At 39.1% G+C, this 16,559-nt stretch overlaps 2 protein-coding genes across 2 annotated transcripts; one reads left to right on the top strand and one right to left on the bottom strand.

Annotated features, from left to right (window-relative positions):
- The first annotated feature begins 3,346 nt into the window (after positions 1-3,346).
- dph2 (diphthamide biosynthesis 2) lies at positions 3,347-8,276 on the top strand. Its single transcript, XM_034706152.1, is given in 9 exon segments — positions 3,347-3,640; positions 3,925-4,102; positions 4,644-4,756; positions 4,951-5,171; positions 5,352-5,494; positions 5,497-5,587; positions 5,590-6,039; positions 7,664-7,849; positions 8,022-8,276. Coding segments are annotated over 8 exon segments (1,485 nt in total). The 5' UTR covers positions 3,347-3,640; positions 3,925-3,952; the 3' UTR covers positions 8,153-8,276.
- Positions 7,843-16,549, bottom strand: ncf2 (neutrophil cytosolic factor 2). The gene is made up of 16 exons (XM_034706151.1): positions 16,497-16,549; positions 14,302-14,500; positions 14,016-14,098; positions 12,524-12,632; positions 12,147-12,281; positions 11,125-11,232; positions 10,953-11,012; positions 10,735-10,778; positions 10,478-10,619; positions 10,331-10,396; positions 10,132-10,186; positions 9,935-9,978; positions 9,440-9,588; positions 9,249-9,360; positions 8,922-9,039; positions 7,843-8,834 (listed from the first exon to the last, which is right to left on the bottom strand). The coding sequence occupies exons 2-16, from the start codon at positions 14,473-14,475 to the stop codon at positions 8,743-8,745; spliced, it is 1,491 nt and encodes a 496-aa protein (XP_034562042.1). The 5' UTR covers positions 14,476-14,500; positions 16,497-16,549; the 3' UTR covers positions 7,843-8,742.
- Between the last annotated feature and the right edge of the window lie 10 nt (positions 16,550-16,559).

Genomic DNA, 16,559 nt, shown 5'->3' with positions numbered 1-16,559 from the left:
AGTTTGGTTCTGGTTCAGTTTGCTTGAGTTTGGTTCTGGTTCTGTTTGCTTGAGTTTGGTTCTGGTTCGGTTCGGATTTGGATTTGGTTCTGGTTCAATTCGGTTCTGGGTCGGTTTGGTTCTGGTTCAGTTTTGTTCTGGTTCAGTTTGCTTGAGTTTGGGTCTGTTATGGTTCTAACCCTAATCCTAACCCTAACCCTAATCCTAACCCTAACCCTAACCCTAACCCTAATCCTAACCCTAATCCTAACCCTAACCCTAACCCTAATCCTAACCCTAACCCTAACCCTAATCATAACCCTAACCCTAACCCTAGTCCTAATCCTAATCCTAACCCTAACCCTAATCCTAACCCTAACCCTAACCCTAATCATAACCCTAACCCTAATCCTAATCCTAACCCTAACCCTAACCCTAATCCTAACCCTAACCCTAATCCTAATCCTAACCCTAACCCTAACCCTAATCCTAACCCTAACCCTAACCCTAACCCTAACCCTAACCCTAATCCTAACCCTAACCCTAACCCTAATCCTAACCCTAACCCTAACCCTAATCCTAACCCTAACCCTAACCCTAATCATAACCCTAACCCTGACCCTAACCCTAACCCTAACCCTAACCCTAACCCTGACCCTGACCCTAATCCTAATCCTAATCCTAACCCTAACCCTAACCCTAACCCTAATCCTAATCCTAACCCTAATCCTAACCCTAACCCTAACCCTAATCCTAACCCTAACCCTAACCCTAACCCTAACCCTAATCCTAACCCTAATCCTAATCCTAACCCTAACCCTAACCCTAACCCCAATCCTAACCCTAACCCTAACCCTAACCCTAATCCTAACCCTAACCCTAACCCTAACCCTAATCCTAACCCTAACCCTAATCATAACCCTAACTCTAACCCTAACCCTAACCCTAATCCTAAACCTAACCCTAATCCTAACCCTAACCCTAACCCTAACCCTAATCATAACCCTAATCCACAGCCTAACCCTAACCCCAATCCTAACCCTAACCCTAATCATAACCCTAATCCTAACCCTAACCCTAATCCTAACCCTAACCCTAACCCTAATCATACCCTAATCCTCAGCCTAACCCTAACCCCAATCCTAACCCTAACCCTTACCCTCATCATAACCCTAATCCACAGCCTAACCCTAACCCCAATCCTAACCCTAACCCTAACCCTAATCATAACCCTAACCCTAATCCTAACCCTAATCATAACCCTAATCCTAACCCTAACCCTAATCCTAACCCTAACCCTAATCATAACCCTAATCCTCAGCCTAACCCTAACCCCAATCCTAACCCTAACCCTAACCCTAACCCTAATCATAACCCTAACCCTAATCCTAACCCTAACCCTAATCCTAACCCTAACCCCTAACCCTAACCCTAACCCCTAACCCTAACCCTAACCCTAACCTTTCCTAACCCTAACCTCTCCTAACCCTAACCCTAACCCTAACCCTAACCCCACCCCTAACCCTAACCCTAACCCTAACCCTAATCATAACCCTAACCCTAATCCTAACCCTAATCATAACCCTAATCCTAACCCTAACCCTAATCCTAACCCTAACCCTAACCCTAATCATAACCCTAATCCTCAGCCTAACCCTAACCCCAATCCTAACCCTAACCCTAACCCTAATCATAACCCTAACCCTAATCCTAACCCTAACCCTAATCCTAACCCTAACCCTAACCCTAATCCTAACCCTAACCCTAACCCTAATCCTAACCCTAACCCTAATCATAACCCTAACTCTAACCCTAACCCTAACCCTAATCCTAAACCTAACCCTAATCCTAACCCTAACCCTAACCCTAATCATAACCCTAATCCACAGCCTAACCCTAACCCCAATCCTAACCCTAACCCTAACCCTAATCATAACCCTAACCCTAATCCTAACCCTAACCCTAATCTACCTAACCCTAACCCTAACCCTAATCCTAACCCTAACCCTAACCCTAATCCTAACCCTAACCCTAATCCTAACCCTAACCCTAATCCTAACCCTAACTCTATCCTAACCCTAACCCTAATCCTAACCCTAGTCATAACCCTAACCCTAATCCTAACCCTAACCCTAATCCTAACCCTAACCCTAACCCTAATCATAACCCTAACCCTAATCGTAATCCTAACCCTAACCCTAACCCTAATCCTAACCCTAATCCTAACCCTAACCCTAACCCTAACCCTAATCCTAACCCTAATCATAACCCTAACCCTAACCCTAACCCTAATCCTAACCCTAATCCTAACCCTAACCCTAACCCTTATCCTAAACCTAACCCTATCCTAACCCTAACCCTCACCCTAATCCTAACCCTAACCCTAACCCTAATCCTAACCCTAACCCTAATCATAACCCTAACCCTAATCCTAACCCTAACCCTAACCCAAATCATAACCCTAATCCTAATCCTAACTCTAACCCTAATCCTAATCCTAATCCTAACCCTAACCCTAACCCTAATCCTAACTCTAACCCTAATCCTAATCCTTAACCCTAATCCTAATCCTAACCCTAATCCTAACCCTAAACCAACCCTAACCCGAATCATTACCCTAACCCCAATCCTAACTCTAACCCTAACTCTAATCCCAACCCTAACCCTAACCCTTACCCTAACCCTAACTCTAACCCTAACCCTAATCTTAACTCTAACCCTAATCCTAACCCTAATCCTAATCCTAACCCTAACCCTAATCATAACCCTAAACCAACCCTAACCCGAAACATTACCCTAACCCCAATCCTAACTCTAACCCTAACTCTAATCCCAACCCTAACCCTAACCCTTACCCTAACCCTAACTCTAACCCTAACCCTAATCTTAACCCTAACCCTAACTCTAACCCTAACCCTAATCCTAACCCTAACCCTAACCCTTATCCTAACCCTAACCTTATCCCTAATCCTAATCCTAACCCTAACCCTAATCATAACCCTAAACCAACCCTAACCCGAATCATAACCCTAACCCTAACCCTTACCCTAACCCTAATCCTAACTCTAACCCTAACCCTAACCCTAATCATAACCCTAACTCTAGGTTTATGGTAAGAATGGTTTTGTAACAGAATAAATTCACAAAATTGGGCAATTATAAGGCTGCTCATAAAAACGTTGTAGGTAAAAGGGATTTCAACACACAAACCATCAGTTTTTGCAAAGTTAAGGTAAAACATACGGTTACAAAAGATCCTAAATTAAGAGCCGTTCGGGAGTTGAAAGAGCCGAGTCTTCTTTGGGAGCCGAGTTAAAAGAGCCGGCTCTCTGAAAAGAGCCGCACTTCCCATCACTAGAAGGCAGAGCCAGGGCTAGAAGCCTTTTTGGCTAGAGCTGGTGTAGGCTGTAAGCTCTACTTTCTCTTACATTTACATGGAGACAAAACAGAGGGAACAAAGTCGATTAATCAGAGGTTATTTTTTGTGTTTTATAAGAATTTGAAAGTTTACTCGGGCTCTTATTTTTGAAAACTTAAACCGGAAGTTTGGGAAAACATTCAACCCGGAAATGATCGACCGGGTTGAACTGTGGTTGCGAATACTTCAATGTTGACACGTGTGTAGCTGTCAAAGAAGCCTTTAGCCACATGCCATTGAATTGTAAGTGTTTACCTACCGTGTTAAGTACACCTGCAGAGCTTTATGTTTAAAATGATGATTTGTGATGTCTCAGATTTAGAAACAGGCCGCTGTAGTCATATGAGCTAGTGCTTAAGCTAGCATACAGAGCCACAATTAATGTAACATCGTCATTGATTTGGGTTAAATGTGTAAATGTCCCTGACTTAAGTTTCATCTGACTAATAATGGTCTAGTTATGATTGCTTGTTTTCTCTGTCACTGGTGGATGTGCTATAATAGAGGGTTTTTGTTGTGTGTTGCAGGGTTCTGGTGAGTGTTACATGGGACAGAATGGCTGATGCGTTCAGTAGCAGCTCGGAAACGGTGCTTCAGCGAGTGATAGACGTTTCATTAAAGACAAACACCCCTGGGGAGAAACTTGAAGAGCTGTATCAGATCAAGGAGACATGTGACTTCATCAGTGAGCGTCAGTTTAAAAAGGTGAGGACATCATTTTTACTTTTGGTCACATGAACAACATTTCAGTTCAGTTTTATGTCCTGACACTTGTCTATCTGTCAGACAGGCTATTACAGTTTTTTTTCAACTACTTGTTCAGTCTTCACATCATTGCTTCACTTGTGCACATAAAGAAAGCAGTTTCTCATTTATTTGAACAAGTTGCAAATGCTTTGGTACATCCTTGAAAATGATTATGTACAATTATCTACTGTCTTACATTATCAAGTGCTTATGTCATGTTGATCAAAATGTATTATAATTAGGGATGCACCGATCCTACTTTTTAGGTCCCGATACCGATATCGATACCTGGGCTTTGATATCTGCCGATACCGATACTAGCCGATCCGATCCTGGTATTGATTTAACAATCTCTATTCCTTAATGTGAGGATAGAATCATGTTTTGGCAACTTCAGGCTTTTCTGACTTGATGGTGAACTGTACCTGGGTTACAAGTGCTAAACCAGAGCGGAATGAAAAACTGTAAGATATGTGTCTGTAACCATGACTGTTTACAGGTTGCTCTGCAGTTTCCTGATGAGTTGCTGGTGGACTCAGTTGCAATTGCAGCAGAGATCGAGAGGAACTGTAAAGCAACTCCGTTCATCTTAGGAGATACATCCTATGGCAGGTAACACAACAGGTTTAATAAAGTACACAAACTATGAACTAACTAATAGTTTGACACTATTTTTGAGAGCTTTGTATTGATATTTGAGCATTCAAATTCAGTTAGGATTATTTCAAAACAGAAAAACAGTCCTGTAATTGTATACAGTTTGTAGTGCAGTTAATAATTGAATTGTATTGAATTCTCTTGAGCAGTTGTTGCGTGGATGAGGTTGCTGCAGAACATGTTGGAGCTGACTGCATCGTGCACTACGGCAGCACCTGTCTCAGCCCGTCCACTCGGCTCCCTCTGATGTACGTGTTTGAGAGAAGAGTGCTGGATCTGGAGAAGTGCTCGTCTTCCTTCAGGGAGCTCTACCCAGACATACAGAGTCACGTTATCATCCTCTATGATGTCAACTATGTTCACGCAATGAGTAAGCTTTTCTTCAATTCCTCACTTTTGTATCATCAAGATCATACATTAAATCAAGACTTGAGCTGCATTCATCTCACACTTGACATGAGTCATCTCACAATCACCTAAATCTTAATTGTATTCTTAATTGTGTTATTCTCCTCTCTGTACCTGAATACATCTTTCTTCTTGTTTCCAGAGGATCTTCACACCCTCCTCTCACCTGAGTATCCGAACCTGGTCGTCTCAGAGCTTGTTGCAGAGGGGGAGCAGTGTTACACTCGCGGCTGCATTAAAAGTCGGTGTGATGACAGCAGTGTGTCAGAGGGTGACAGCAGTCTTGTTATCTGTCGTTTGGGCGCCAGTTCTCGTTAAAAAGTGGATCAAACGTGAAGGATTACAGTATGTTCTATGTAGGGCGGGAGGGCTCCACCCTTACAACTTCATGATGACTTGGAATCGCTGCTCTTTCTCTTCTTTTGACCCTGTTACAACAACAGGGAGGACTGAGTCAGTGAGCATTAACAGAGCACTGATGAAGCGATATTACGCTATAGAAAGAGCTAAAGATGCTAACGTGGTTGGCATCCTGGTTGGCACACTGGGTGTGGCTGACTACCTGACCGTCATCCAGCAGCTGAAGGAGACAATCCGCCGAGCCGGAAAGAAGAGCTACATGTTTGCTATGGGGAAACTCAACGTGCCCAAACTGGCAAACTTTCTGGAAATTGATATTTTTGTGTTGATAGCGTGTCCTGAGAACTCACTACTGGACTCCAGTGAGTTTTATAAACCTGTAGTGACACCGTTTGAGATGGAGGTGGCCTGCAACAAGGACAGGGAGTGGTCAGAGGAATATGTCACAGACTTTAGACACCTGCTTCCAGGTGAGATGGGATTTATTCACATGTTTGTTTTCAGGAACTGAATCCAGATAATGAGAGACTGGGCAGTACATCTGTATGACATAAGTTATTTTTATTTATTTATACCAGTAATAGGGTAGTGAGATGAATTCGGTGGGATGAGGGAATTTTATTTCACTCCACAATTTTACTTTGACAGAAAACAAAACCCTTAAAATTATAATGTTGTCACATTTTCGGGATTTTTCTTCATCTGAAGAACAAAATTGGAAGTCTCTAAACTGAGATACATTTTCATGCAGACATTAAAAAACTGCATCCTTCCTGATCTGGAGATTTTGATTATTTACACAGCACTAATGAGTTGTGAAGAATATTTCATTTCAGTTTAACCTAAATTCATAATCCTAATTTACTTTGCTTGATTTTAACAGTGATAATATACATCTGGTGTTCCTGTGTGTTTATAACAAAATTAGATATAACTAGGATATACAGTGGGTACAGAAAGTATTCAGACCCCTTCACTTTTTCTACATTTTGTTATTTTACAGCCTTATTCCAAAATGGATTAAATCATTTTTTTCCTTAACATTCTACACACAATACTCTATAATGACAAAGTGAAAAATGTTTTGTAGAAATTTCTGCAAATTAATTAAAAATAAAAAACTCAAAGATTGCATGAACATAAGTATTCAGACCCTTTACTAAATACTCTGTTGAAGCACCTTTGGCTGGGATTACATCCTCCAGTCTTCTCAGGTATGATGCTACAAGCCTACCACACCTGGATTTGAGGAGTTTCTCCGGTTCTTCTTTGCACATCCTCTCAAATTCAATGAGGTTAGATGGGGAGCGTCAGTGCACAGCTATTTTCAGGTCTTTCCAGAGATGTTCAATCAGGTTCAAGTCCGGGCTCTGACTGGACCACTCAAGGACATTCAGAGACTTGTCCTGAAGCCCCTCCTTTGTTATCTTGGCTGTGTGCTTAGGATCGTTGTCTTGTTGGAATGTGGTTTTCCAAATCAAGTCCAATCAATTGAATTTACCACAGGTGGACTCCAATCAAGTTGTAGAAACATTTCAAGGACAAGTGAAAAAAGGATTCATCTGAGCTCAATTTTGAGTTTCAAAGCAAAGGGTCTGAATACTTATGCACATGCGATATTTGAGTGTTTTATTTTTAATTAATATGCAGAAATTTCTACAAAACATTTTTCACTCTGTCATCATGGGGTATTGTGTAGAGAATGTTGAGGGAAAAATTAATTTAATCAATTTTGGAATAAGGCTGTAACAACAAAATATAGAAAAAGTGAAGGGGTCTGAATACTTTCTGTACCCACTGTATATATGGTAATTTTTATATCTTCTAACAGTGGACTTGGTGCCTTACTCTTTTCTTTTTAACACGTGCTTTATTTTTTTGAGCCGTGAATACACGTTTTTTTATGCTCTTTTCATATGGGAAAGAAGTTTTAGCTTCTCAGTTGAACATTTGGGGAAGAATCCAGAGAAAGAACCTAAAATATTGAAACCCCACTCCTAATCAGTCATTTCTGTGCACTCTCTAACGTGATTGTAATGTTTATCATCTCTAGTCTTTTGCTAAGTTTGTTCTTTTGTCCAAATCTCGCACCAGGTGGGCTGAGTCACATTCCTCTGGCAGATCAGCAGGAGGAGGAGGAGGATGAGACAGACGTTTCGTTAATCACAGGAGCTCTACGCAGCCACAACCTGTTGATCAGCACGCCTGCAGAGTCCTCGTATGGCTCCTCTGTGGTCCTCAGGAACCAGACTATGACTGTGGCCAACACAAACTCAGCTGGTACGAATTCTTTAATTCCATTTACTTTTGACATAAATACATTTTTGTTGTTGAACATCAAACACATACAGTTCTTATGACACTTTTAGCATGTTAGCATTTCACTAACCAGCAAACACACATTTACAAATATCTGAAATTCCTCTAAACATGTATTTCTGTCTCTTTTCAGCATCTTTCCTGGCAGAGCGGAGCTGGCGGGGTTTGGAGCAAAAGTTGGGGGAGACCCCGGTGGTGAAGGCCGTCAAGGGCAGGAAAGGAATAGCTATCGCCTACGAGGAGGAGGGAACGTCTTCATCATGATTTAAATACACAAAGACTACAGCTGATTATTTAATAATACCGGCCTGCACTTTGAGCTACTCACTATATATTGCTGGTAATTGTTCTTGAATGTAAGTAATGATTAAACCTTTTCATATATTCATAGTTGTTATGACTTTTTCATTCCTGCATTTTTGAAAAAAAAAATAGTTTATTGTAATGATTTAATGTTTCTTTAGTTAAGGGCTGCAACAGAAGATCATTTTAATAATCAATAAATCTGCTGAGAGTTTTTAGGTTTCACAGTTCAAACTGTAAAAAACAAAATTGTCCTAAAATTGCGTTTTTTGTCAAATCAGTAGAACGACACCCAAATACTTTATTGTGAGATCTGATATAGAGGTGCAGCATATCTTGGCATTATAGAAAATGTTTTACATCAATTGTTAAATTAATTTGAAATCGTTACTCATGTAATGGACTAACTTTTGCTTTAACTTATTTATAAGTTTAAAGGAGTTTGTGGTGAGAAGGCTTTTGGTTGAAGGTACATGCCTTCTAGATTTTGACATTTAACTTAGTCACTGGCTTGACTTGGGTTGTTTCATATTTATGTTATTTTATTAAAACTACTTGACACTGAGAGGAACTTCTTCCACAAAGGCTGCCGGAAATATTCCAGTGTTCCCGTTACACTGACCCTCAAACCAATCCTGGTTAACTACAGAAAAAGAAAAAAAACATGAATAAGATTAATTGCTTGTACAAATCCCAGTGTTTTAAAATGTTTTTTAAGATGAAGTCTCACCTCTAGAGAGGAGTGTGATTTGGTCTCCTTCATGAAAATTGAGATCCTCTGGATTAACAGACTCATAAGAATGAAGAGCCACAAAGTGAATCTCAGTCTCAGGCTCTCCATCAGTTTGCTGAAAACATAAAATCACACAATGAATGTGTGCCTGATTTAGTCACAACACAAGCTGAAACTAGAGACCTGGTTTTAACTTCTGGATTTTTTTCATGATGTGACTTTTACTCAGCATGTCCAGGAAGATAATTTAGATAATTATCAACCAGGATAACTAGAATTTAACACTTTTTAAGCGAGCATGCACAGACACAAATCACTTCTTACATCTTTGGCCTGACACCACATGGTGATGCGTCCACCTTTGACTCCACTCCACACACTTTCCATTTCTGTGTTTGCATCGATGACACTTTCTTCTGTCACCTCAGCGGTTAAACTAAATCAGACAAGAGGGTTTAATTCTACTAGAAACACAACTTAAAAAAATATATATTTTTTTTTAATGTGCACCCTACCTCAATGTGATCGCATTATATGGGAGATGCAATTTCTTGCTGATTTTCTCAATCAGTGCTGCATAAGGAGATCCAGGTGGTACTGAGACAGCAAAGGTGAAAGGGGATCGGACTTTGACGATATACGAATCATCTGCAGGCAGTAAGTCCTGGAAATAATGAGAGGACACACCAGTGGGACTGAGTCATCATAAATACTGAGATTACCGACATTTTACACAGCATCAGAACTTTTTGGGAGAAGGGGTTTAAAATGAAAGCTACATAATGTCACTATCTAAAGATCTAGGGGGAGTCATGTTATATATTTTGAAGTAACATTACATTTCTCATGTTTCTTCACTGGAGAGCAAAAAGATGATTTCTCTAGAATGGGAAATAAATTCACAACTCATGTCTTCAGTATATGTGTTGATAAGACATTGATAAACTATTAATTTTAAGAGAAGAAAAATCCTTTGTGCAGGACCAAATGAGTGATCAGAGTTAGCATACCTTCATCTGTGCATCCTCACTCTTATTATCACTACGAGTCCCACCTTAAACACAAAGTTTGAAAAGACATCTTTATATGTTGCAAACTGTATTTGCAAGTCTCTTTTCTTCTGTTGCACAACTTGTTATGACAGATGTAAAGGGTCTGTGCACGTAGTAATAAAAGTTTGCATTAACTCCACGTCAGGTCAGTCTACCTTGTTTCCTTTCCGGTCTGGTAGGTGGTTCTCGAGTTGGAGGCACAGAGATGCCCTGTAGATGGTGAAAAGCATTCAAATAATGTCAAAATGCATTAATAAATACATCAAGATGAAAATTTTTTTTTTTTTTTCTAAATGCCGTTTGATAAACCTGAAGGGTTAACCCAGAAAATAAGACTTGAAGTGATTTCCTCACCTCATTTTGTGCAGAAGCTAATGAGATTTCCAAACGTTCCAGGTAGTTGTAAGGAACAAGTCCCCTCTACAACAGAAGTGGTATAGTCTCTTTATCACAACATGATTCATGGTTTGTAAGCATATTTCAAGAAAAAAAAAGATTTACTCTTTCATTGAAGATGACAGAAGCCCAGTTGTCAGCTCCTTTCTGCACCACAAACACGATGTTCCCCGGCACGACAGCGAGCTCATCGCTGGTCTCAGGAATAAACTCAAACAGGACGGTGTGAGACTCTCCCTGTAAAGCCCTGAGGAGACACAAACAACGTAACAACATGATGCTTCGGCTTGACACACATTAGTTACACATTTTTAACTAATCGTAATGTGAGTCAAGTTTCTAAAATAAAGTAAGTGCTATACCTCAGGACTTCAGGTTCTTTTGGACGAACTGGATTATCTTCCACCTGTCGGGTGTAAACAAAAACACAAGGCATCAAGTTAGTCATCAACTGCTCCAGACATGATGATGCTTTGTATTACACTAATGAAGACTGATAAAAAGCAAAGCTTGTTTAGTACTCTAACAATGTTTAAATATTTCATCATTTATGTTGGATATTATACAAAGAAGAGCTCACCTGTGGCTGTAACGGGTTAAATCCAGAGAATTGATCCTGAGGAACTACAGAGGCAATGACCTGAGGATAACAGGAAAAAAAATGAGGGTTATTTGTGTCAAAATTTGAAATGCTTTTCTTTATTTTCTAATCGTACATGACAGGAAAGGTGTAATGTCAGATGGAGTGTTACCTTTGCTTTGCCCAGGTAGTCCTTCTTCTCCAGCTCAGCCACGTAGTGCTTATTTGGTTTAAAAGGAACTTTTGACGGGAACTCCACCAGTTTGAAAAGCTTCTGTTTCTGTTGGGGAAATTATGTCAGCTCTACATAATGTCTTTCATAATGCATTTCTACTATGAGCTCTTCTCTCTGTTCCTGATCTGTATCAAACCTTTCTGATTAGATTAATATTTATATATTTATCTACAAATATTTGTGATATAAAACTGATATCTATCATCAAATGGTTACTGATTTGAACTCAGTATTTAATAACATGGCTGTGTATGGGCAAGAAGCTGGCTCTATGATCTGTACTACAGTACATGAAAATCATAGACTGTATAAAACATGGACGTCATCTCTGTGATGTCACCCACTGGTTTCTAAATAGAAGTGTGGAGCTGTATTAAAAATGTTTACTCAGCCTAACTTTCAAACAACGTAAAAAAAGTGGCAAAGAGGTGGATCTGAAGCTGACTTTTACCCTCCTAGTAAACAGCTACAATGCACCCACAAGTGCACACTAGAGGAACAGCAGTTTTTTCACTTCCTCATTGGGTTCAATTTTTAAAACTGTGGGTTACTGCTTTGTTAGAATTCAAAAGCAGCGTCATGGTTTGGACTCCAGGCCTCAAGCCATTACTGCATGCCATCCCCCACTCTCTGCAATCCCCACATTTACTGTCTATCTTCAGCTGTCCTATCAATAAAGGCAAAATGCTCTAAAAGATCACTTTTTAAAAAAGCCTCACGCATTTCAGGTTTGAGTGGACGGATCTCCTTTCTCTAGAGATCTGCCATCCCAAAAAAAATTGATTAGTTTGTCTTTGTTTTAGTTTGATCCACTCTGACTGAGATTACATTTGCATAGAAGCTGCCCATTCATAATTCTATATCATCAATATAAACACATCTACACATATTGAATATGTGAACAACACTCTTGGCTCCAGGTCTGTGTGTTTTGCTGAAATGATGATATGTTCACTGACCAGCGTAGACTGCAGCGCTCTGTCGATGACATTGAGCTTGGCCTCTGTCTTGAGGTTGAGCGCTTTCACAAGGTTCTCCTGAGCTTTCTCCCAGTTCCCCAGCTGAGCCTCACACAGGGCCATGTTATGGAGAACCTGAGGCAGGATACATTCATGTTACAGTTTAATGTCGTCACTTTTTGTATCCCTTTATTCTAAACACCTCATAAATACCACATAATTGGCCAAAAGTCTGAACGTATGTTATTTTGATTTTTAAAGATGGGCTGATTTTGAAGTGTTCAGAATGATTGTACTCTAGATTCAGTAAAAAACATGATATAGAAATGTAAAAGAATAAAACAAAACATAGCAGTCATGTTCTATCAAAATCTTACCTCACATGCGTATAACTTATATCTGAGACCTAGAGCTTTGTAATCGATCAGCTGGTTGCCTCTCAGTGTTTTGAAGGCGTGCTTGAAGTCGCCTAAACTCTCCTCGTACCTTTGAATATAAAAAACACAGTTAAAGAGATCCGATAGATGAAGACACAGGTGGCTATTAAAGATGAACTATAATACAGTGTGGCTTCTACACCTTAGCTTTAAACCTCAAGTTAAAACCCCAATCCCAAAACAAGTTGGAATGCTGTGTTGTTGATAAAAACAGAATTTCATGGTTTGCAAACCATTTTAAGCCTATGTTTAATGTGAAATAATGCAAAGACATCTTATCACTGTTGAAACTGAAACATGTTGTTGTTTTATGCAACGCCATAACTCTGAAAAAGTTCTTAAAGCTAAAAAAGGACACTTGAGGGAATATCTCCCAACTACTGAGGTTCATTTTCAACAGATTAGTAACATCACTGGGTACAAAAGGGCACTGCAGAGAGGTCTCTCAGAAGAAAAGACTCCTGTATCTATAAGAGATTCACCTCTCTGTGAGAGATTGTGTCATCAAATATCTCAACAGTCTCAGAATAATGTTCCACAGCGTAAAATTGCAAATAATTTGTGGATTTCATCATCTACGGTACAAAATATCATTAAAAGATTCAGGGAATCTGGAGACATCTTTGAACCAATGGCTGAAAACCACTACTGGATGGCTGTGATCTTCAAACCCTCAGGTGTCACTGAAACATGACTCTGTAGTGGAAATATCTGCATAGGCTCAAAATAATTTCTACAAACTACTGTTTGGGAACACAGTTCCTGTTGCATGGATACATTGAATCCACAAATGCAGGTTAAAACTTTACTATGTAAAGAGGAAGCTGTACATATATACATGATCCAGAAACACCAGCAACACCTCTGGGCATGAGCCAATCTTAAATGGACTGATGCAAAGTGGAAAACTGTCCTGTAGTCTCAAGAATCAACATTTAACATTCTTTTTGGATATCATGGACCCACATCCTCCAGAGAGGAGCTATCCAGGGAAGTTATAGTTGTTATCAGCACACAGTTCAAAAGACAGCATCCTTGATGGTATGGGGACCCACGTGCCCATGGCATCGGTAGCTTACACATCTGGGAAGGCTCCATTAATGCTTAACAATATATACAGGTTTTGGACATACATAAGCTGCCATCCATACAATGTCTTTTTCAGGGAAGACCTTGCATATTTCAGCACGACAATGACAAACCACATGTATTAAAACAGCATGGCTCCATAGTAGAAGAGTCCAGGTGCTAAACTGGCCTGCCTGCAGTCCATACTTGTCCCCCCATTTGACACACATATGGGGTTTAAATGATTTGCAAACTATCAAAAGCTGTTCTGGGCACAAATTCTCAGTCCTAACTTTTTTTTTAATTGGGGTTGAAAAAAGAGAAATAAATGTGGACATTATGTAAAATGACAGGTGCTTCTTGCCTTTCTTTTCTGTAAAATGCGATTCCTCTTTGAAAGAAGGCGACAGCCAAATGCTCGTCTTTCCGAATGCTGCAATCAAAGGCCTGTGAAATAACAGAAAATACTGTAACTTCCTCCAGAGGACAGAGAGACGGTCCACTTCTTCTTTCTCAGTGACTTGCCCTTTCAGACTTCAAAATATCACAGCATTTTATCTCTGCATCAACATATAAATCATAACAACTTTTGATGACAGTAAAAATAAATAATATAACTGTTTATCTGTGATGTTCAAATGAGGGTTTACCTTCTCAGCTGCATCCAGTTCCTGGTTGAGAAGATGTTGACAGCCAATGTTGAAATAGATTTTGGAGTTTGGTTCTTGGATAGAAAGGAAAATCCTGAGACCTTCTGAAAGATCACCTCTGTCCACACAGGTGACAGCCTCGTCCCACTGACGCAGAGTGTCAAGGAAAGACATGGTGGCAGTCTGAGAGCTCACCGAGCTAATGAGAAAATTAAGGAAGTGATTTTATTTAAATCAGGGAGAACAGGAAGTGAGTCACAGTGTCATTCTTGGTATATTTATTTCAGCACCACCGCAAATTTGTGATCTGATGATTGTAACTTGTTTCCTCCCATGAGGATTTCTGGCTTGTTACAAGTCAGTCTACATCGAGTTTCCAATTTAATTTTATCTCCATGAGTATAAGAGGCCATGCACCATTAATAATACCCATTCATTATTTCCTCAAAGGAGAACACTCAGTCCTTCAGAAGTCTATTTTCAAAAGGGATGACGCCATGCTAGTAAAGAGAAAGTTCAAACAGTGTCAGAATGCAGGCCTGCTTGTCGTACCTAAAGTATCTAAAAGTAGTATGGGAGGTAGAGCTTTCAGATATCAGGCCCCTTTCATTTGTAATCATCTATCAGTCAGGGTCCAGGAGGTAGACACCCTCTATACTTTTAAAAGTAGGCCTAAACTTTCAATTTTGAAATAGCTTATATCTAGTGCCAACTCAGGCTTGGACCAGCTCTTAGTTATGATGCTATAAGCTTAGACTGTTTGAGGAAACGGCACACTCAGCTCCTGTCTTTCTATCTGTCTACTTGTTACTAACTTTAAATATTCATGTCACATTAAAGTTACTAGCCATAGTTCTTTCTAGGAGTCCCTGGGCTCCCTTGTCTCGTAGGTTCCTCTAAATCGTTGCTGTAGACGGCTTTCTGCTGTAGACCTGCCAGACTCCAGCTGCTACAACTATTAATATCAGTCTCACCATTATCATCAGTGTTACAATGCTAATGTTAATTTTAAATTAACTTATATACCAGTCATATCAATATTATCAACATCATTATTATATCTGATGACTTTAACTGCCAACAATATATATTGAAATCAGACTATCATTAAGTTTTCTGTTCCTGTAAATACAAATATGCTTATGCCGTTATTATTGGCACTGTAACCATAGGCTGCTGTTGTTATTTATATGCAGTGGTGGCCAAAATTATTTTTGGCAGACTGATAGGTTTCAGTTGTTTTTGTTGAATTGGCCATTAAAATATGCATAAAATATTTACATAGTCATCATTGTTCTCTATACACCATAGAATAGAGCCATCACAAGGAGACGTTCTCAGCAGGAAGTTTATGATCACAATATGATCTCAGATAACATACTCTAAAAACATTCAATAGTCAATGATCCAAAGAATGTTATCTAAAATCCTTTGAATGATAAAAATAAAACGTTCTCTGTTCTAATGAATTATCACCGGAATATTCTTAAATAAAACATGATTTGAGGCATCAGAAAAATCCTGAAAATATGTTTAACTTGTTGCTTTCAGAATGTTGCTTCTTTGTTATTAAGAAACATTATGTAAAAAAATTATAGAAAACATTCAATAATCTTTTACCTAAAGAATAATATCAAAACATCATCTGAATGTTAAAGACAACATTTTATTCTTCCATTAATAGTAAACAATAAAGGAACATTATTTAATTTTTAAAACATCCTTAAGATGTTCTTTAAATATTACACTCAAAATCCTGTCTGTTACTTAAAGAATATTATCAAAGCATCATCTGAATGTTAAAGATAAAATGTTCTTCCATTAATAGTTAACAAAAGAAAGAAAATTTTTTTTAGATTGATAAACATCCTTAAGATGTTGTTTGGATATTACACTCAAACCCTTGTCTTGAAACATCAGAACTTATAGGGAATGTTAGCCAATGTTGTGAGAACATTCCCTGCTAGCTGGGCTCCTATTAAAATGGATTTTCTCATTTAATTAAATGCATTTTCGCAATCAACCAGTGCCACGCTTAAAATTAAAACTAAGGCTAAATACTTCAGAAAAATAGATGCAAATGAAGCGAGTAAACCAGCAGCCAGTATATTAACTCAAGGTCACAGTAACTTGTTGTGAATCCCAAGATAACTAAATGATTTCACGAAGAACGTTTAAAAAGTTTTGACACCTACCCTCCTCACCCTTCTTCATCAGTGACCCTCAAAGTAAATAAAGCTCTTATTTTGAAGGAATAT

The sequence above is a fragment of the Notolabrus celidotus genome, chromosome 17, assembly GCF_009762535.1.
Source record: "Notolabrus celidotus isolate fNotCel1 chromosome 17, fNotCel1.pri, whole genome shotgun sequence".
Lineage (NCBI taxonomy): Eukaryota > Metazoa > Chordata > Actinopteri > Labriformes > Labridae > Notolabrus > Notolabrus celidotus.
Note: the sequence above shows the minus strand (reverse complement) of the source record. Positions and strands in the feature narration are given on the sequence as shown.